A 23,850-nucleotide genomic window follows, 5' to 3' on the forward strand; every position below is an offset into this window, starting at 1 on the left:
GATGTTTTTAAAGTTCCTTTCTTTATGAACAGAAGAGTGACTGCAGGGTGCATCCTGTTGATGAGAAGGTCATTTAGAGAACAGACTTCATGTTCCCAATTTAGCAGAGCAGGAGCTGGGGATCATCAGCCCATCTGCCGATGGTCACTGGAGAACATCAGTTACTTCAACAACTTTATGTAGCATTGCTGGTTCTATGTATTTTGGTATTTGCATCACAGCCTGCTGTATTTCTGCGGACAATGTAAGGGTGTGTCTCAAATCAGTTCCCTCTTCAGTAGAAACAGTGAATCATTGAGTGAATTGGATTTCAGGCACTGATTAGGTCCCTAATTCAATAAATATGGGGACACTGGTGACTCACTGATGACCTGTGACAGGACTTCAAGGCACCACATGATAATGATGTCATATCAACAACACAGTATGTCTCTAAATTCAAGAAGATTTAGGTTTTAAACATCACAAACCACACAAACTGTAGCTGTAAGGCTCGTTTGAGATGAGCCAACGCATGCTGGTTAGATTTGTGTCCAACCTGATCCCAACTTGCTCTAACATCATGCAGCCATCAGCAACGATACCCTCACAAGATCATGGTGGACACAGTTTTTAGAGCCAGGCGCCTCAGTTGCTGTCCACCGATTGCAAGACCCAAGGCATGATGGGAAACACTTAGCTGTCGCCTGATTAGAGAGCTGATTGGCTCTCAGTTTTGACCACAAATGCTGTGTTATGAGGAAAATCCAATGCTAGATTGTCAGCTATTTGTCTCATGAGCAATGAAGGTTTAATGTGTTAACAAAGATCTTGTGTGGCTGATAATTATAGTCATGAAGGTTATAATGTGGTCCGGGAACTACAGATGGATCTAACAGGATGTAAATATCTCTGCAACTTCCTGTATAGTCTTTGAGGGCTGCTGGAAACTGTCTGACTTGACTGCAGCTTTTTGTCTGCTGCCTGATCTTGTCCACTTTCCAAGCGAGGTGCAGTTCATCTCAATGAGCCTACTGTCTTCTTCTCAGGGGACTTTTATCAGCGTTGTCACCGGAACAAAATTGACATTAGGACGTCCTCAGGGTGACTATCTGGACACTGCACCACTTTCTGGACCACAATCCAGTCTGACACAAATCTATTTGTGTCTCCCTTTTTCCTCTGCCTCTCCTTTCTTGTTCTGTACTTACATTTTTGGCAGTCACAGGAGAGTTTTAATTTGCAGCCCATTTCTCTCCTAATGGCAGCGAGTGTGTGTATGTGTGTGGGTGTGTATGTCTCGTGTGCGTATGCCTGTACAGTAACCGAGAGACGAAAAAGATGAGTCAATGATGTTGGCATACTACTCTCAGGGCCCTTCTAAAGTCCTCCATGTTTTTAATCACCAGCAACTCTAACATCTAATTGATCATTAACATTTCTCCTGCTGATCCTTAACCCTCTGGAGACACCTTGCAGAACATCTCTTATTATTATCATTGTTTCTGTGTGTGTGCACGCATATACAAGTGAATCTTTGTGTATTTCCGTTTTAAAGCAGGTACAGTAGGTCGGGTGCTAGTGAGGACAGCAATTAATGTATCCAAGGGTGTTAGCAGACTCACAGTGTTTAACACCTCCTGCTCTATGTATATAACAGTGTATTGACCAGTGATCCACTGTCTACATGCTACAGGAGAAAAACTGTGTCTTGTTATGATAGCTGTAATTAAATCCAGTATTTAGTCTAAAGATTTTCTGTTAGCTTGAAGCCAGGCTCAATCCCAGTTCATATTTTAAACCCCCTCATTTTATTACCAGAAACTGCAGATATGCCTACTTCTGCAGTGGTAAGTTCTCTTGTGTGGGCTACAGGCATCCTTCTGCGGTTGTAAGGACAATTGCGATTCGACCACAACTTAACTTTCACGCTGTAAATCAATCAACAAGTCATCAAATAAAAGAACACTGCTTCATTGCCAGGCCACAAGCGGTGCTCTGTAGGCTAACATTAGCAGTCTGCACTCATATTAAACGAGCTATAACTAGTGCAGCAACTTTCCCTGCTGGATTTACATTACATTTGCGGCGTCATCTGCAATCAAAGTGGACAAATGCAACATGAAGGTAAGTCAAAATGTGGCACTGTAATGAACAAATCAGCAATGACAATGCAACCTAAGCTAGCGTGCTAGTTAGCTACTGAGACATTGGAATGCTAGTGATTTCTTTTGCCATGCTTGTTAGAACTAAAAGAACCGTAAAACACAAAAATTACATAAAACTGAGAAAATACCACGGTTATCATAGCTTTTAAATCCTTATTAACAAGGAAAATACATTTTTTGTTGCTGATGATTTCTCATACAACTTGCTTTGAAGTGTGCCTCTAAAAAAATCTCAGTTTGGAAGGGTATCACTTTGACCTGGGACACCCTACCCTAGATGTGAATGTGCAAAACAGAGGGATGTAGCCTAAGTGGAAGGGGCAAAGGTTGTATTGGGATTGGGCCCAACATTTGCACACTATTCAAAGTGGCATCACTTGGCAAAAAAGACAAGCCAATAGCACTTTTCACTAGGACCGTTACATGAAAGAAGTTGGATAGGTGCGTCAATTTAGATTAATTTCGTTTTAGAAGCCACGTGGTAATATTTGGAAGGTACATCAAAATGTGGGATTGTACTGTAGAGAAACCCTTTAAAAATGCTCTTATTATTCCCATTGGTAGAAGAAGTGTTGTCAAAAATGTCAATTTATCAATACATATCGATTCTGAATATCTGAAACGGTTTCAATACTCATTTTCCTCAGTATTGATACTATTGATCCTACTAGTTGACACACACACACACACACACCGCTGCAGTGCCCTCATAGCTCCGCCTCCTCTCACTGTCTCACAGTGCTGTCTTCTTGTCACTCTCCTCATTCACTCCAGTTGCATAGGCTTTTGTGGCATGGTTTTATTTTGTTTTTTACTTGCACTTTATTGCATTTTGAATGTGTGACAATCTAAGAGGCTCTTGAACGTGTGCACTACCGCAAGAAGAATATTATTTTCATTAATGTAAAAAAGTGTTAATTATTATCAATGTTCACTACGGTCATTCTGCTGTTCTGTTCTACTCGCTGTTGTTGTATTGAATATCAATATTTTTCAAGGTATTGCACAGAATTTAGCAATTCCAATACTGTGACACCACAAGATGGAAGTGAACCGCTGCAGCACTCTGTCTGGACATGCTCGTGACAATGCTCCACTTTAAAACTGACCTCATGCCAGTCAAGAATGAACACAATGAATTATTCAGTCTCTTCTGAGCCCAACCTATGCATCAAAGTCTTGCCTTCCTGTGACCAGCACCACCTGTGTTGAATTCTTTTTTCCATTCACGGCTTGTGTACCGAGCTGGGGCCTGAAAATCAGATGTGCATGTGGCTGTGGTTGAACACATATGTTTCCTGTGGCCGTGCTGTGTGTTGCGTGACTATGTTGGTTTGTAAGGAGTCCCCTGGGTCTAAGTAGCACGGTGGCATGACAGGTCCGTTAGTAAAGACAGATCCACAGGAGATGTGCCCACTTCATCTACACATGTGTTGATGAGGGTAGAAATAGCCCCATCTTTCCCCCCCCACCTTTCCCTTCCGCTGCCCCCCCTCCCTAGCTCTCCCTTCGCTTCCTCTCTCTTCTCATTTCCTCTCCTTCCCACGTCTGTGCTCATCTACGCCCTGTGCTGCTCGCTTTTCTTTCCATTTTCTCTGCCTCTGTCTCGTGCACTACACCCTGTCTCCTTTTCTCCTCTCCTTTGTTTTCCCCTTCCTCCGCTTCCCCCTCTCCTCTCGCTCCCTCTCCTCCTCTGCTCAGTGTGTATAGACAGGCGTGCACTTCACCGCCAGCAGTGATTTATTCTGCTTAGGCAAATGAGTGTGGCTTACAGCATGCTGCTCCCTTTCTGCTTCATCAGTACACATTGCACATAACACTGGAGCAGGGTGCAGCCTGTAGGCACACACACAACCCCTGAAATGGATCTAAGAGACACGCTGGAGGGTTTCTTCTGCAACACAATGGACTGATGTGATTCATTCTTGTGTTTTGGATGTAGCGGAATGTGTAATTGAGCATGTATATTACGCGGCTTGTGTCTCTCATGTAATCACTGTTTTTACGACGGCGCCGTCAGCTGTGGCCGCCATGGTCAGAAAATTTGCTTAGAGGTCAGCGACTCAATAGGCAAGACTTGTTGTGGCTGAAACAGATTTGTTTTTGTAACATTAGAGTGAATATTTTTCCAATGCTGGTACATATTAATTTTATATATTGGTTGACTCAGGTCTTTCCCTGCACACAGATATTGGATATCCTTTGTTCCAGTACTTCTGCCTCTCTTCAATGTATCATTATGTCTTAACACACACAGCAAATGTTTTCAGCACGTCATTTTTTGTCACATTTCAAGCTTTCCATGCTCATCTAACTACACTATGCACAGGAGAAAGAAAGAGGGTGTGGTCCAGTACTACGTAAAATCAACACATTACAAGTGGATGTGACTGACACATGGTGCTACAACAAACTGCAGACTTACTGTACTGTTACACTTGAGTTTGCTATTTTACAGTTTCAGCACAGACAAGCGCAGATAAATATGTCACTTCCAGATGCCATCTTTGTTTGGCTGAAGGAAATATGTAGCTACTTCAGCAATAGGTAAAAAAAAAAATCTTCTGTATCGTGCAACACACTGGTTATTTATTTATTGAGATGTGTGTTTAAGTATTTAAGGATTCTGGAAGCAGTTTCAAAACTGCAGCAAGTGGTTTTATCTATCCTTCTGAAAAGCAGTTGCAAATTTACCAATAGTGATGGATGTATCCATACAGTACATAAAATATTCACATGACCACATGCAAAAGACAGACATTTAACAAAGCTTAATTATTTTCAAAATATATAAAATAATCAGTCTAAGTGTGCTCATGAATGGCTTGAGTAAATCACACACACAGTGTATCGATGTACACATACATGCGTGTGAGCTTTGTGTCTGTGTTAAGAGAGAGGAGGCGCTGCCCCATGGATACCTGTGACCTGGTCGACGAGGATGCGGGAGGTGATGATGCGTCCGTACTGGGAGAAGAGCTGCTCCAGCTCCTTCTGAGTCATAGTCTTGGGCAGGCCGCTCACATACAGGTTGGCGTCACGGATGGAGGCTGAGCTGGGTCGTGCATATGACACCTGTGGGAGAAGATACAGAGTCTTAGGGCTTGTATAAATAAATTAGGGCTCCAGTACTTTATTACCCATTAACATCCTGGGGGGTTTAAATCTAAACAAGATTAAAGAGCGAGAGGAACGAGGATTTTGTGTGAGTGTGTGTGTGTGTGTGTGTGTTTTGGATGGGCAGGGGTGCGGGTCATTGGATCCACAGGGAGTAAAATGTGACTGTGTTTTCTTAGCACACCTTGCCGTGGGGATTATCGTTGTCAGGAAAAGATTTAGCTGCTTAGAACACTGGAGAGATAACACTTGAGTCGTTTGCCGGGGGAGGCAGAGGAAACTTTGTTCCCTTGAGTAGAAACCACAGGTGTTTTACTTTGAAAGGACGGCTCAGGTACCTGGGGGAACAGGATTAATAGTATTAGGACTCTGACCAAAAAGTTTCTTCATTCACCGTATTGATTTCACAATACTGAGTTAGAGTTAATATGTTTGCAGATGTCTTTTTTTCAGCAAGCTTTTTAATTAACATACAAGCCTCATAATAAGTAACCAAAAGCCTTTTAAGATTTTCACCAAGTGCCATTTATTCTTGCAAATCCCGCAGAGTGGATTTCACAGTTTGGTTTTATTAAGGTGGTGTGCAGTGTGAGTAAAACCTTTAACACACTCTCTAACGCAGAGCATCTGTCCTGTGAGTTTAGTACATTGGAAACCACCGTCAGCGATCACATCTGTCCAGGTCAAACTGATCACTATAAACAGATGATTATTATAACAGACTATGTCCTTTTTGTTTATCTCTCATACAGATTACGATCTAATTGACATTTGTTTATCCATTACATGAATATAGAGTCATACGCTTTGCTGTTTACTGAATTGTATTGACTGTTACTGTACAGCACGCTGTTTCAAACAGTCATTACGTGGGCGGTCATTATCAGTCTGCTTGACAAGGGTGGCTTCAACCACAGGTGTTTTTCCTGTGCGCATTCTTTTTCTGTCTCCATCACTAGCAGCCATGACTGTGTCTTGTTGTTTCCGTGCTGCATCTTGTTGGCTTGTTTTTGCAGTTTGTCATATGCTTTGAGGAGACAACATTTTTACTTTCTATTTCCTTCATGATTTGGTTGCATGATTGGAAGCAGATAAGTTACTGTGAGGCAAAATATATTGGGAGTAAAGTAAAACATACATAAATACATGAATATAAAAGGATTGCTGTAGCTTTAAATGTTTTTTTCCATATGTTGTAATGTATGAAAACATCCAAAACAAACACTGTGAGTACTTGATTACTACGAGCAAATAATTTAAAGGAGCAGTGTGGAACATTTAGGGAGATTTGGTGGCGTCTAGCTGTGAGGACTGCAGATTTAAAGCACCTGAAACTTCTCCCAATTAAAATTCTTTCAGTTTCCATTGTTCAGGAGATTTTTAACGTGAGAGGATCTGCAGAGCTCTCCTCCTCTCCAAACAAAACGGATGAGGTGATTATAAACCGGTAAAAATCTGTATTTCCACTACACAGGAACATCACAGACGGGCCTCGTGTGCTAACAATATTTCAGAGTCTGAGTTAAATTATCCACAGAGGTCTCCTCCCCTCTAAAACAAACAGACCTGGTGATTTAAGCAAGTAAAAACACTGAATAAAGCAGTTTTACATTACAAACAAGTGTTTCTTGGACGCTGTCTGGCATATTGGAGACGGGCCGTTAGACTAGCACCTGCTAATGTGTGCTCACTTTATTTCTGATAACTTGAAACCCAGATGTTCAAGAGACTTTTACCGGGAGCCGAATCATCCACAGTCTCTTCCCCTCCAAAACAAACAGACCAGGTGATTAAAACTGGTGAAAACACAGAATAAAGCAATTTCATGCTTACCGCTTGTTGCGGAGGGGGCTTCTAACTACGATAGCCAAACACAAATAGACCTATGAGGAACCAGTGTTTGGTCCATTCTGGGCTACTGTAGAAACATGGTGGTGCAACATGGTGATCTCCATAAAGGAGGACCCGCTCCATATGTAGATATAAATGGCTCATTCTAAGGTAACAAAAACACAATAATTTTTTATTTTCAGGTGATTATACACACACACACAAAACATACTTATTATATTATATTCCACTTCTGCCAATATATCCTGCTGAATCCTATACACTGGACCTTTAAACAGCATTTGTTTAGGGATGATTCTGTCTGGCTTTTTGATCCATATGAGCAGTTTATCTCTGTAGCAGTGATCACTATGAGCGGTTTGCACTGTACTTGGAGTAAATCATACATTCTTACATACTATGTGCTGTAAAACCACGTGCAACCATAAACATACAAAAACACACATGCACATAAATTCTATTACAGTCTTGCTCTTGCAGTCCTCTCCTGGACAGCAATGTCAGAGAGAGGGAGCAAAAAGACTTCCTCACGCACTCACCCACACAATTTCTCCTGCTGTCACACGCTGCTCCTCCCCCTCATTTCCACACACGTACAGAAACACTTATCCTCATGCACATGCCTATAATCGCGTACAGCTTTCAATGCTCTTTTCCAGTCATTCACATTCTTCTACCTGGAGTATACTGTGTATGAATGTCATCTCTAATGATGCAAATGGTGAGGACTGGATAACTGGTTCTAGTGTGCTGTGCGGTTCCCAGCAGCAGCTTTCTACCAGTGAACTTTCACTTGTCAAACGTTGTCCCCAACATCCTCATGTGCAGACCCGATTCTGCTCGAGCCAAAGTTGCGTAAATCCCGTTACTACTGCTGCTGACTGGAGCAGCTTTCCCTTGCACTACTTTCATTACCTCTGACATGTGGAGACATAAGCCATCAAATAAGGTTAAAGTCAGGCAAATATGGTGGATATGCAGTCATATCCTTGAGCAACAGCATGGAAATCCTGCTGAACTCTAACGGTGGGAGAATGGGATTGGGAACAGCTGGCTTTCCCCATGTCTCACTTTTCTTTCACACGTCTTCTCTCTTTGGCCTCTCTGCTCGGCTCCTCTGTCTTCCTCTTCCTCTCTGCATCTCTCTCCTTCGCCGCCTGGATCTTTTTCCTTCTGCTTCCTTCCTGCACGCTGCCTCACTAAACCTTTCTCTCTCTTCCAGATTCTGCCGCTTTTTGCTCCTCTTTTCTTCTCCGTGCAGCTCTCCCTCATTTTCTCTCCTTGTCAGCCAACTCCAGATGTCTAATCCATCAACACCTCCTCAAGCTGTGAGCGGTATTGTGTACAAGTGTGGTGTGCTGCGCGTGTGAAACAGGAGAGTGTGTGTGTCTGTGTGTGTGTGCAGGAAAGTTCGAAAAAGTGTGCGAGATTATGTGCATGCATGTCACAGTGAGCTCTTCTCACCTTTGGCATGCTGCTTCCCCTCACACCTCGGATAGAAAGCAGCATCGCAGCCATCGCTGACAAAATCTGAGGTGTCATGGTGGAGGACGCCGCGGCAGCGAAACCAACTCAAAGACACTACAGAGACACACATCGCCCGAGAGCATGTGAATCTCTGGGCCAAGCGTTTCCTCACAAGTGTAGTGGCAGAGAGTGGGAAGGGTGTGACATGAAAGAGCGCCAAACTTAATTTTAGAATTACCGTGCTGCCTTTTAATTTACCTTGTTACCTTTAGGGTATTTCAGTCTGTTGTGGAGAGAGAAAGCAAGGAAAGAGGGTAGTGGGAGGAAGGAAATGAAGTGTGAAAGAGCGATAGCACCAGATGCAGAGTTGTCTTCTGTCATTACGAGGACCGCCTTTATGTCAGGAACAACTTGAGGCAACCTCTTGTGTCATGAGAGTGTGAGAGTGAAAATCTGTGAACTTAAACTGCAACACTCAATAAAGACCTCATGAATTTCCTGCTACGTAAATGACATTCAACCTCTTCTGGTCTGTACATTTAAAACCCCCTACAGTACTTTAAATTAAAGGGATAGTTTGGATATTTTTAAGTAGGGTTCTTTGATGTTCTTATCTATTGTCATTGTCATCTACTGTATTACGGACAGTAGATGGCAGCCAGCACACAATCAGAGCCAAACTCCATTGACAAATACAGTAATTTTACCTCACAGAACACACGAGCTGCTGGTGTATTGCCGTCAGTTAGTTAGTTTTTGTTATTGTGTGACTTTGGGGGGTTGAAAGTGTTAGTTTGCATTTACCAAAGTCACACAATAACATAAATAAACTATGCGATAAAGGCAGCAGAACACCAGCAGCTCCCGTGTTCTGTGAGGTAAAATTACAGTTTCTGTCAAAGGAGTCTGGTGCTCGAAGAGAGCACAGTTCTTCATTGGAAAAGGGCTCTATGACGACAAGATAAAGCAGTAAAAATATTCTAAATATAGTGTACACCTAAACCAGTGGGCCTTTTTTAAGCGAGCTAAAATATGTTTTGCTGCTGCCCCCCCGCCACAGCAGTACATTGGTTAGCTTAAGTGGCAGCACTCCTGCCTGCTTCTCCAAACTATGTAATGTATGTATTACACCGGCTATGGATAAGTGACTCATACAACAGCCCTCCAAAAATCTGATCTATCCCCTTAAGTTTCCATGTAGGCTGTCATATTATTGAGAACAGTGCATACACAAGCAAGTGCACCCAGTCTTTTGGGTCATACACACACGTGTAATTGTTTCTCAGTGAGAGCCCTGCTTTGCTGAAACTGTAGGTTGCAATGACCAAATCATGCATGCGGACAACTAATGCACACACACAAACACTGCTCCACCGACCATAAACACATCACACCACCACAAATCCTGCCTCAAACAAGCCAAAATGTACACACATATTCACGTATACAACACATGCAGAAAGCACATCACACACACATCATATACTACTCTCTATTGGTCTCTTTTTTCTGTGGCACAAGTTAGACTAGAGGCGAGATGCTGTTTGAACCAAGGCCAGGCCAGGCAGCGCACATTGTCCGGGGGGAATAGCGGGATTCTCCCAGGGATTCCCTATTCACAGCTACAGGATAATCCTATCCTATTAGATTAGATTAGATTAGATCAGATGACAGAAAGCGAGAATCCAGGGATTACTACGGAGCAACAGATTACTGCCCAGCTTAAAGCAACAACATATCGGCAGGCACAGAAGGGACGACAGTGGAGGATACGAGAGAGGAGAAAACAAGCTCGGCGGGAAGACTGATGTGTTGATGTTAAACAACGGCAAAAACAACTGCTTGTAAGGTTTAATTTTTAGTCGTCAAAACATGTTTGGAGGAGGGACGGCGCAAAGTTGGCATTGATGTATCTGTTTTACCTGACAAATACCAACAACACTGCACATTAGTCATGCCATTAAAATGCAATAACAGAGCCCTTAATTATTTTGCAAAACATGTGATGATTGACGTTTCTTCCCTTTCACTCAGAGATATATATAATTTCACCTTTACGTTCTGACATTTAGAGAGTAATTAGCGTATCAGCCATAGTTGCAAGCATTTTAATGTGTCTCTTTGATTTGAATGGTCTGTTTCTCTGATGCTTGTGCATGTTAATCCCATCTTGCCCCCCCCCCCCATCTCATTTACTAACAGCCTCACTATCTAAAAGGGCTTTGAGCAAGAAGAAAGCAGGCTTATAAGTTAAGTTTAGCATGACATCCACACCTTTATAAAATTGTATGAAATTCATGTTTACGTTTTGCGGTAATACTTATCAGATGTTTAGTTGCTGAAAAATATCGTGTGTTGTAATTAGACTTGTTTGTCTGTACATGTGTCAGTTACCTTGATCGTTTTGGTCTGAAGTCTGAGTCCATTTAACGTGTTGATGGCTTTCTCTGCGTCCTTTGGATCAATGTAGTTGACAAAGCCGTAGCCCAGACTCTGTCCTGAAATACAAGAGAGAGAGAGAGAGAGAGAGAGAGAAAAGCTTTTAAAATGTTATCTCCGTTTAATTTGTTTGTTCTTCAATTTGCTCACTGACGACAAGGAAAAATCTTAATTAATACCCATCATCCATACTTCAAGATTTGAAAGGAGACAGAGACAGCCCTCGTTAGATGAGAAACACTTTCAAAATCTGTAGCATATTTCACACTGACTCATATTTCTTTTCTCTCTTTCATGCTTTTTGTATTGTGTTTTTTGAAATTGTTGATAGTCTCAGGCAAAAAAGGTTACAAGTGACATTTAGACGACTCAGTAATGTGGCAGTGTGATTCCTTGACCATAGTTTGATCCCTGGCGCCTTTGTCCCTCCTAAACTGAAACCCAGGCCGTCTCCTATCCCCACACACCCTCTTGGATATCATACATCTTTTCCTTGAAAAATCCTTTCCAACATCTCTTCATCACGACTGACAAGATCACAGTGACTCCTGCCTGCAGCGCCGAGATTCTCGGTGTGACTTTTGTCAACTATGTGTCATGTGAAGCCAGCTCTGTTGCCATAGCCCTGCAGATTTGTACTTTACATCATGTGATGAATGAGACAGCCCCTCTCCAGCTCCATGTACTGTACACTTTAACAGACCCCTTCCAATCAATTAATACTTATAAAGACCAGCAAATGATCATTTAAGAGACAACCCAAGCAAATAAAAAGAAGTCATGACAATAATAATCTTGTTGAATAGAGACTGTGTCTAGACTCTGATGCTTTCACTTCTTGTTATTGGTTGCTTGCTGTATTGGCGATCTTGGAGCTTAAGGGAATTTACTCTACTAATGCATTTATTTTTAGGTGCTGAAGATGGAAGTGTCAATACTGAGAGTACGTCATACATTAGACTCAAAGTCTCCCTGAATAATGGGAGTGGAACTTTCACTCAGCCCAGCCAAATAAGCATACATTTCTTTTTAACTTTCAGTACATACAAAGTACAACTGGACATACTACTTCATCATAATATTGTGCTTCGACCTTCAACTCTTGCTCATATATCCACGGCAGTCCATAGTGTGAAAGTTGAAGTAAAAAGAAAAAGTACATGATTTGGAACGCAGCACATCTTATTATTATCTATTAACGTTACCTTGGAGATACAAAAACCCGCCATTCACCAAGCTCGCCAAAGACAGACGTCAATCCAGAGAGCTCTGCTGTTGTTACTTTGTAGTGTAAGTAGTTTTAGCTTTTAAGTTATAACTGCACACACTGTGAATTATTTGGGATTGATTGATATATTATAGTCACTGTGGCTTCTGACAGCTGTCAGTGAGCTGTCATTTGCCTATACCTCAGTTGATGTGACATAGTTTCCGCAGCACAGAGGGTTGTGGGTCAGAATAGTCAGAAAAGTATGCCGACTTGCATCCTGGTATTTTTGGCATTCTGCATATAGCATACTATGCATTGGGCTGGTTCCCTCTTATCGGCGTACATACATGTGTAAAAACCAAAATCAATATGGTCTGCGCTCCCACAATATTCAACAGATGTTGGTCCCCAAGGTTCGAACAGAACTTGGCAAAAAAGCTCTTGAGTATGCTGCTCTTTTTTGCTGGAATAATTTACAAAAGGACCTGAAATTGTTGGAGCTGATTACAACGAGGGATTTTAAGTCAAGTTTGAAGGATAGAGAAAATAGTACTCTTGGTCATTGTGATTGCTCCTGAAATCATTTTAGCAAATTGTACATGTTTATGCATTATAACTGTTTTTTTGTATTGCATTTTAACTGGATGTTGTACTTGCTCATTTGTGGTGAGTGGCAGTTGTACTTGTCTATTGTGTTTAGTGTTGAAGCTGTGTTTGTGCTGACCTCTTGGCCAGGTCGCTCTTGAAAAAGAAAATGGTAAATCTGTATGAGACTTCCACCTGGATAGTAATGGATATACTGGGACATGCTAAATTGTTTTCTGGCATACTAAATAGTAAAATTGTATGTGTATTGGAACTAGGGCTACCCCCTAATAGCTGACCAAACGTTAGTTGACCAGAAAGGTCATTAGTTGGCAAGATTTCATTGGTGGCTTAGTTGCAGAAAAAAACCCTATATGACTGGACCATGTGGAAATTTAATTTGAAAGGACAGATACAGGAAGAGGCCACGCTCAGCAGTCAGACAGGAGTCACGTCACAAACCAATCACAGCCGACAGATATCTTTCCCTTCTCCTGTAAATATTCAGTCTGATAAATACGGAAAAGTTGATCATGTTAGTGCAGGGCTACCCAGAGCTTTACATCTGTCCCACTGACGATAGGCCTACACACTTATAAACAGCATCTGGAAGAAGATCAGCTCTGCACACACACAGGTAAATAGGCTATACGTTGCGTGTTAAAGTTGCTTAGCAACGTCAACGCAACCTGCTGCCTCGCTCTTGAAAGCTGGCACAAAAGAGTAGCACCCAGCGCCAAACCTTGTGTTTTCCAGGCAGTTAAAGACACGGTATGCGGCCCCTAATTTCCAGGGCTGGTACCTGCGGTTATCACACAGGCTAGTTAATAACATATCGGGCAGGAAATCCAAAGTGTGGGATCATTTTGAGAAGGTGAAGGACGAACCCAAGGTGATATGTAAACTCATCATCATTGGTCGACTACAAACATGACGTATCATCTGAAACATGGAAGTAGCTACATGCCCATTAGCCACTTAGCACAATCATTACTGCTTTGCAGACAGCGTCATTAACAGGCGGCTCGCTCAATGTGTGACGTGCACTAAAATATAGGCCTATATTAATGAAGGTTCATTTGTACGGTTTTGTGTTTCTCTGTAATGTAGCACAGTGTTAACAATGTTACTGATACTATTCTTTCTCACACCTTCAACTCAAAGCATTGTGTTTCCCCGCCCAAAATATGTAATGTAATATTTAAATTAATATCCTAAACGTACAGGCAACTACTCAACTAATGGCCTTAAATGACGACTATTGGTCGACTAGGAAAATTCTTGGTCGAGGGCAGTGCTAATTGGAACCCATTGACACTATCTTGTTATGGTTCCTGACCCTCATGATGGGTGGAGCCATCAACTTGATGTCTTGCACCTGAGCGCCCCAGGCCTATATTATTTAGGCTGACTCCTCATTCTGTCTCTCTTCCTCTCACTATCATCCTCCACCCTTTTTGGGTTTGGCTTTCCTCCTTGCTTTGCCTTCACAACACCACACATACATTCAGCCCCACAAACAGCTTATAAACATACATTTACTATGCATTTATCTTAGTAATAGAAATACTGTTTAAATTACTTTAAATCTTGTGTGATCTGCCTCTTTGTCTCGCTCACTGAGCCTGGGCTGTGACAATGTACAAACAACATATTTGTTACTGTCTTTGCAGCTGTACAAAAAGAGAGAAAAAAAATACCACCCCCATTTCCCTCTAGCTCAAAGTGTCTTAGATAGCAGACTCCCTTTGAGTGCGAAGCAGGCCTGACATCTCCCAGTGTTTCCCCGACAGATCAAGCCTTTCAACAGGCGTAGGACTTTAAGCGGACGCCTCCAGCCATCAGGGCCTTCAGTCGGCTAGTTTTCAACAAACAGCCCCTATCCACTAACGCCACACACAAGCACAAAGAGAATCCCAGTCAGTTTAAGAGGAGCGGCATGCACATATTCACGCTAATGGGAACAGACAGCGGTTAGTCAGAGACAAAGTGAATCACAAAATATGGAGCATGGCTGTTTCACAAAATAAATACATTTGGGCTATGGATATCACAGCGCAGAACAGCTCAGCAGCGAGCAGTGGAAGGGCCAGGAGGGACTTGTAGTCCTAACATCAAACAGCTGATGATTTTCTCTTCTTCTCTCCTCTCCTCCCTCTTCTCCTCTGGATTAACTGTGGATTATCAGACGCTCTCTATTGTTAATTAAAAACCTGCCATCCTGGAGAGACTACTGCTATTTTTAACTAACCCTCCTCTCCTCCCTCTCCTCCTCCTCTCTGACTCTCAGCTGACATCAGGTGTTAAGTCTGGCAGTTTAAATATAACTCACAAAATCATCCTTTTTTGGCTTTTCTTCTTCATTAAATGGTGTACACACAAAAGAGACCACGAATAATGAACACAAAGAGAACATGTGACAAAAGTAATTAATTGAATGAGTTGAAGTGAAAAATGTGTGCAGCTTTATCTTGCCAATAAACTGAGATGGGCCATAAACCGTTGTCTAAATTACCCAGTAGTGTACAGTTTGCAGAAGAATTAAATGTTTTCCCCCAAATAAATATGAGAAACAGCGAAAAATGTCAAACTGTAACTGTTCAGAGGTGCATGTATTCAATTTACACTGATGGTTGAAATTCCAGATGGGCGCAACAGCTGAGAGCCTGCTGCTTGTATCGCTCCTCTGTGGCGTTCGTCATCTCTCCCACCCTCGTCTCCCACTTTCCCATCACCTTCCTCACCCCCCTCCCTTATCTTCAACAAGAAATGTGAGGTTCGACAAGCGCAGCTACCAGAGGGTTAGCTGACAATGAAGTGTGCTGGCGAAGTGCACTCATGCAGGGCAATCGAGATGGGCTGGCTGGTGCTTAATGGTACCGAGACACTTAGCACTCATGGAGTAGTCCAGGCAGCCAAATGGGGCCAAACTGGCAGCCATGGACGCTGCTACTGTGAGACGGGGGTGGGGTCTCAGTGCAGGTTGTGTGTCTATATGTATGTGTGTGCGTGGGTGTGTGTACAAGTTAGTATGCAAGTGTGGGCATGCACATGTGAGTTAGCAACAACAAACGTAATAATGTATTTACTTTGATTTCAGGCCTGATGAAAGTGGTGTTCAGCAGCTGCTAGATGTAAATGATGTGTGTGTATGTCGCATGCATGGGGAGCCTAGCCTGGTACTGGCATATCTGCCCGCCCCCACTCTCTTCTTCACTCCCTCTTTGGCAAGGCTGAGGGCCTCCAGGCTGGAGGAAAGAGGGTGGGAGCGGGGCTTGCTGGCTGGCATCAGTCCCCAGGTGAGCGGGGAGATGAGGGGAGACAGAGGGAGACATCTGCCTGCAGCATCAGGAAAGCTCCGGGAGGGGATTCCACCAACCATTTCCAGGCTGCTTACGGAGCAGCTAACAGCAGGGAGCCACCGGCAGACTGCCTGGTATCTGCACGGATGGGTGGGAGACGCTAACGCACCACACAGATGCACACACATGTGCACACACATGCGAGCAAACATGTAATCACTCAATCACAGAGGCACACACAAACAAACACAAGCAGCAAAGTATATCCTCGCAGCAGGACAGTGAGTAGTGGAGTGGCTGGCAGCTAACCAGTGAATGCATTATTGTTGGTGTGTGGAGGGCGGTATTGTAGTTCCTAAACCGTTTAGTGAATGTAAACACTGAAAAGATGAAGGACGCAGTCTATTTCCATCCTTTATCATATGAATGCACAAACAATCATATAGACGGAGTTACTACCATAAGCGGTTCTCCGTCTGTAACCTACATGCAGGGGAAGCAGGCAGTGTGGTTGGCTCAGCCTGTCACAACACCTGCCCTGTCCACCTCAGTACTCCCCAGCAGGATCAGCCCTGCATGCTGCCTGCATTTGGATCACACCATCACAGTGCCCTGCTCTGTTCCGGCTCAACACACCGCGGTTAAGCACAGTTTAGATGCAGTTTAAAATAGCTCAGCATCATTTAACCTAGCATGGCGTCTTATTGGGATGCAAGGATAAGGCCGGCTCAGGCTGCATCACATTATTAGAACACCAGACGTAATATATTACCATAAAGTAAAGAGAAAGCAAAACATGATATATAGCTGTTTCTAGCCGCACATTTAAATGTTCTTCAAGATCTAGTCTTCCTGTAAAAGTAATGTTCAGTGTCATCATCTATCAAAATTGCTTGACGGAAGCTGAACAATACAATCTAAACATTCTAAGATAGTGTTATAGAAATGCTGTTAAACTAAGTTAAAAAATAAATGTATGGGACACTTCCTACTAATGTATGTGTCCCTTACAAGCCCCTTTTACATTGCCTGGTTAAGGCAGGAATATCATGCCATTATTCCGCCTAACTGTTCTCTATAAAAAGTATGATTGTAAAATGGGGGGACAGAGTTGTCTCACCTAAGCAGGCAGCAGAGGTAGCAAGAGCGCCACATAAAAGGAACAGCCGGCAGTATGGGACCATGTATGGGACAGGTGTGATGTTCTGACAATGTGTAATATGTGCATTACCCACCGCCGGGAGATTTAAAAAGCAGCTACTAGCAGTTAGCAGCAAACTCAAAGAGGAGTTGAGTGCGAGATCAGCCGCCATATAAAAGTGACAGTAAATGATCATTATTGCCATGTTATGCTATTGTTAATTCTTAGAAAGTGCTCCCAACACCAGTGTGTCTACAGATATAACCAAGTTAGATTTAAGACTTTTTAAGACCTTTGTAAAATGTGTTTAATGTAAAAAGAAAACAAAATCTCATCGCTGTCATAAAAGCTATTTATCATTGAAATTCTTCAGTCTGTCCAATGATTGTAATTAGTCATTAGGTCTGACAGGCTGGAGAAATTCCTATGGTAATGTGATCGAAAATATTTAAGACACATCGAATCTTATTTTAAGACAATTTAAGACTTATAATGACACCCTGAACACGTATGTTAAATGTCACACTGGAAGCCAATATGGTTGTGTTAAACGTCACACCTGTCACGCCTCCTTTGCCTCCAGGATGTGGCATGCATTATGCCAGTGTTGTTGGGCTCTGTTTAAAAAAGCAAAGGCAGCGCAATGAATAGACTTCGTAGCATAGCATAGACCCTATCATACGACCTCTGCGTAAAAAGGGCTAAAAATTTGTGTCAAACGAATTCATCCTTTAAAAAGACAGTCTGCCTGAGACGAGTCCATAAAATCTCTCAGTGGTAGACTTTCTGCTGGTATTTCATAATTACAGAAAAATAACTTGAGAAAGTACTGCATCTGAGGCAAGTCAGAGAAGCTATTAAAAATGCATGATAAATAGCCTCTAATGGGGTTGTAGCTAACAGAAAAATCAGCCTTGTGCTGATCAATTAGCTTAATGGATACATTAACTTATATATTTTAATTGTCAATTAAAACCGAGAACCCAAATGATGCATTGCTCTTCATAATGGCCTTTTAATGAGGTTAGATATTCATTTGCCTTTGATTCGTCAGCTGCTTACATTGCCAGTTGTGCAAATTCTACAACAGTTCGACGACTTAAGAAAATGCTCGGCAGAAATGAAAGGGGGCTTCTTAATAGAAATTATGTAAATTTAATAATGGCAGAGGTCTTGTAATAAACACTGTCCCCAAATGGATTCATGTGAAGTATATAAATCTAAGAATCTAGAGTTTGTTAAGGATATAATACTGTATGTGGATGCACTTGCACATCTGAAGCTGTCATGGATTGAATAGGTTTAGGTACCACTGCGCTTTATCACATAGTGCCACATCCGATTTTGCTAACAGACTAACCACATGTGGTGGAGGAGTGAGGAGGTGGGGGCTAATTTGGACCCACCTCCACTCTTTTGGCAGTGCTTTTGTACAATCTCACATAAATTGTAAAGGGAGGTGGGCATGTTTTTCAGTGGTAAAATCACTGCTATTTCTAGTGAGTAGCTCTTTGGTGAGTTGGCGAGGTGTTATGACTAAGCCATTATTTGTTTCCTGAGGAGCAGCAGGTTGCTCAATGTGTGAGATGAGAAAATGAGTGTACTTCGAGCGGGTGTCCTGCCTGCTGGCCCCACTATGTAATTTCACCTTTTCTTTTCCCCCCTCTGTGCGCACATGCATACACACACGCACACACACACACACACACACACACACACACACACACACACACAGAGGAGAATGCGAGGGAAAATTCATACAACATACCTATGCAAATTGACATATAGGTATATAAATAAGCACAAACAAAAGCAAAATAGATGTATGCATGGCTACACTGGATTTACAGGCGTATAATCAAGTTAAGCATATTTATGCACAACTCTGGAGGACACACTGAGCACACAATCATGTGCTGTAAGGCGCATATAGTGAGAGACTCCGGTTGCATATTGTCTGTCATTATTTTGTGCCTTTTTGTTGTATTATGTGACTAAGAGCCTTGTACTGCAGACATGAAAGCATCTTCATCTCCTGCTATCATCAGGCGAGGCTCACACAACGCACTATAGACTCTTTGATCTAGAGTGGTAGCTACCAAATGAAACACATAGCTGCAAGAACCGTCTATTTCACTGTGTACCTTCCTGCAATCTATTGTTCTTGATACTATTCTCTGAAAATGTGCAGCTATTAATCAGAAAGTTAATTTGAACACTGACAGTATGTTGTCAAAACAGATATAATGTTTCATTTGGAGCAGAGACTTTCTGTAGCACTGATCCAGCTAACAATTCGTTCAAATTCAATGTCATATTATTCACTTCTTGGTCTTTGGTTCTTGTGTAGTTTATATATTTTACACTTTAAACAAAAATGGTGCTAAGCATTACCCAAAGGTGATTCTTTGGCTTGTAATCATAGGGGAACTTGGTGGTTAACCAAGCTTAAGAGACCTCCACGTTTTGCTCTACGACTTAAAATTCATCAGTTAAGTACCCTTGTGAATTTGGAAACTATTTCATGTCTTTAAAAAGGCGGTTTCTGACAAGCAGCCGAAAGAAACCACAGAAGGTCATTACACAAAACACGGCTTTACAGCCTTGTTTTGGTGCCGATGTTGGTCATGCAAATGTGGTATAGTTTCTTCATGGCCTAATTAATAATAATAATAATAATAATAATAATAATGGCCTTATTTACTTTTGGCGATTGAATTTACACTTCAAAAAGGTGGTTATAATTTGTGAACATTATCTCGCTGAACAAAACAAACATCTAAGTATCATAAACTTGTGTTTGTAACAGAGCTTATTCTCTGCATTAATCCAAAATTTAATGGGAAAATATTGGCTTTTTTAAGGGGGAACCGGGGTGCACCTAAAAAACATCATCCCTGCAGCACTTTATACAGCACCTTTTGTTAAATAGTTCTATTTAGAACCATTAAAGGTGCCATATAGCCCTAGATTATTTTTAGACTTTTGAGCCTGGATGCCCTTGAATGATGACAGATAATACCATGGAGGGGTTGTTATGCTTCAAAATTACACTTTTACTTAAAATCTGAATTATTATCAATAATGTCTTAAATATTGGCTCCAAAGATTCATCCTGAACAAAATGTTTCCTTTTCAAACCTGAAATATGTCTTTGCATATAGGGCAAAAAGATTGAAAGGCCCTGCTTTAATGTTTTATCCTCTGGAAATACACTGTTTGTAGGCTACTTTAATGTAATGGTTTTATTCTTTTCCCTGGTAGAGCGACAGTTCTCAAACGGTGTCCAGCAGCACACCTGGATTTTGTAATAACCACACATTATTATTGCAATATGCAACTGGGCCTATAAAAAAGTTATGAATGAACTTTTGATTGACAGTATCAGTATGTTGTGCACAAACGTTTTCTAATAAAGAGGCAAACGCTCGTTAAAAATGTAATATAATTTAATTACATTTCAAAAACCTTCATGGGGAACCTATTTGTCGCCGTTCGGGCATGGGAATTATAAGTGTGTGACACATCAGTTTATCTTATCTTATGTGTTATTGGGGGTTTGATATAATTTTAAAAAGTTTAAATGAATTCTTGAATCATTTTGTGAATAAATATTTCATGGGTCGTCAACTGGTTGATATTATTAACTAAAAACAAACATTTATGTCATGATAAGAGTGATAATTGTGCACAGATGTAAATACAGGTGTCTTGAGGTTTTGGCTTGCCCTTTAAAGTTTGAAAACCACTGCAGTAGAGAACCTCTAAAGAGCCATACAGGGGCTTATAAAGTTCTTCCACACCAAAAATGTGTGTAGAACTTTGTGTAGTAAATACTGTCCAACAAATAGAAACAGCTTTGCATTCATTTTAACCGATCTACCAAAATTAGAAAAATCTGATAAAAATATCATCTGCATGAAGGGACCTTTAAAGGCTATCTATAAAACATCTCTAGTTGTTCCCACAGTCCCACACCCTGTCAGCACAGAGTCTGTCTGTCATCCCGAAGTCACGGGAGAACAGGAACATCAAAGGGGGTGAGGGGGAGTTGCAGCTTTCAGGGATCATCAGAGCTATGAGCAGGTGATGCTAACACACCTTGAGAGGAGCAGCCACTTCTCCCCAGAAACAGGCAAATCCATTTGGTCAGTCTTGAATTTAGCGACATTTTAAGATGAGGCGGAGGGGAGGAAAAAAAAAAACATTTCAATTTGTCAAAATAAATGTGTCACACTCACTGCTCCCATCCTCTTCCATCCTCTGACGTTTTGCCCCTTGCTGCTGCAGCAACTTGAGGTAGTGCTATTTTTGATGGGCCAGCGCTCCCCACCATTTGAAAAGGTGCCCTGTCACCAGCTTCATGTCAAAATACACTTCACTTACCTTACAGAGGGTCAACTCCATAGAAAATAGGGAGGAGTTGAGTGAGTTTGCAAAAAAAAAAAAGATCAACACGAGGAGAACAAAAGACCACAGTGCCTCAAATACTAGCAGTACAGTTGGAGCATATCATGTGGCATGTATCGAGCCCGTTTAAATAACTAAATTCATAAACAGAGCCACGTCCCCCGCACACATGCATCTACTGTAGATCCCTCTCCCACTCACTCATTCAACACATCTTTCCCTCCTGGGTTGCCAAGGTAGCAGCCACTGTTGCAGTCAGGAGGCTCCCACTCTCAGTTCCCAAGGCCCTGCTTCCACCAACACACACAGACACACACTTGCCCACGTAGAAGCTCAGGGACAAACACACACAGACACACACACACACAGACACACACACGTAAACCACCCCCTCGTGGTGGCTCCCTGAGCCTTGGGGCCAGTGGACTGCAGCCTGCAGTGTGTGGGCTGGTTGGCTGGCTTTGCAGCTGAGAAATAGAAGGCAAGCTGACAGACAGAGAAGCCCCTTTAAGTCTTGGATAACCCTGTTACGTCAGGATTGCGGGAGCCTACTCTGCTGCACCTGCTTGGACTCCCTCTGAAAGCACAGAGTGAGCGGGCCCATATGCCCTCTGCCATCCACCCCAGCCCCGCAGCACACATGCTGGGGACAAACGGACCGTCCTGCCCAGGTACAGTGCACTCTGAGCGGAGTGGCGGAGGGCGAGGAACCAGCCCTGAGGCACATTCAGCCTCTGGATCTGAGGCTGACACGTGGGACAGTTGCAACCTCTGTGTTCCATGTAAAGGGCACTCAGAGTGAAATGAGAGGGGACAGAGGCAGTCTGAAGTGAGGGTCACAAGAGGAGCAGTGCAGCCAAGCAGGCTCTCAGGGCGTCCAATTCTGGGCCCTAAGCAGAGGAAGGAGGAGGAGAGCGAGGGGGGTGCTAAGAGGAGAGAGACAGGACATTCTCAGGACCTGGGACTCTGAAACTTTAATGTGTGTCTGCCTGCTTGTGTCTGCACTTCTGAGCCTGGCAGCTCTCTTAATACCTGGCTTTGGAGATGTCAAATCCTTTTTTCATCTCTTTCCCTGTCAGCTTTGTTCACGCTATCTCCAGCCTTCAGCCCATTCCAGGTTCAGATAAATGCAGCCCGTGTGTGAGATATAAAAACTGCACCAGATCTCCCTCTGCATGATTTCAGCGAGGATTTAAAAAAGTATGTAACGGTTTGTCACCACACAGAACAACATTGCATTTGCGTTGTTTAGATGTTTTGAAAGGTGTAAATGGGTCTCATCATCAGACTAACGCAGGAATAATAGCAAGTTTTGTTCCCATCACTCTAGTAATGATGTGAAAACGGCTCAGCTTGCAATCTGAAGTACAAAGAGAATCCGCTTTGCTCCTGAGCGTGTTGTCAATGTATATTTCAGTAGCAACAAAGAGTTGTGGGTAAACTGAGGTTTATATGGTGAATATTTGATCTGCTCCCCGTTAGACTGACAGACCTTGTGCAGGAGCTAAGCCCCACCCGTCTGTCCTTGCAGATCAGGGTTAGATGCATATTTTATGTTTGCAATACTTGTGGGTGCACTTGATGTTCCATAACAAAAATGGAACGACAATGAGACTAATGGAAGTGTGCTGCCTGAACCGCAGGCCTGTGCGTGCAAAGGAAGCCAAATCCAGCAAACCTAAGATGCTGTCTTTTTTTTTTGGCTGCTACAGTATATAAATAAGGTATACCTGTCTTTATGTAAGAATTGAGTTCACAGCAGGTGCTCACATGGTACTGAAGCTGCTGTCTGTCAGAGGTGCTCTGGCTTGAACTACTCCACAGCTGACATCACAGTCCATCTATTTTTCATAGCCAACATCTGCTTGGCTTGCTACATTGTCACTATCAGCTCCCCAGATTCCATGTATAAAACCAACACATGGAAGGTGACTAGAGTAGTGTGCACCAAAGGCTTCAGTCAGTGTGCTCTGGGACGATGTCTTTACAGGGTTTGATGTAGACATGAGAGTTATTTAATCTGTATAAACAGGAAGAAAATGATGTTGGATGCTGGCAAAAAACAAACGCAGCAACCACAGATATTGAGTAGAACGAGCATTCCTGTTCAAATCAACATAGCAGGAGTGACGGCCATTTCATGTGTGCCGTTGCTAGTGCAACCGTTATATCGGGCTAAAT

The 23,850-nt window shown here is 42.4% G+C and overlaps 1 protein-coding gene across 2 annotated transcripts in view; it reads right to left on the minus strand.

Annotated features, from left to right (window-relative positions):
* elavl4 (ELAV like neuron-specific RNA binding protein 4) overlaps positions 1-23,850 on the minus strand; it is a 100,794-nt gene that overhangs the window by 29,713 nt on the left and 47,231 nt on the right. For both annotated transcript variants that reach the window (XM_050054628.1, XM_050054627.1), the window contains exons 5-6: positions 10,977-11,080; positions 5,069-5,222 (exon numbers count right to left, since the gene is read on the minus strand). In XM_050054628.1, the coding sequence (XP_049910585.1) occupies positions 5,069-5,222; positions 10,977-11,080 (258 nt within the window). The remainder of the gene's footprint in view (positions 1-5,068; positions 5,223-10,976; positions 11,081-23,850) is intronic.

Source organism: Epinephelus moara, chromosome 10 (assembly GCF_006386435.1).
Source record: "Epinephelus moara isolate mb chromosome 10, YSFRI_EMoa_1.0, whole genome shotgun sequence".
NCBI lineage: Eukaryota > Metazoa > Chordata > Actinopteri > Perciformes > Serranidae > Epinephelus > Epinephelus moara.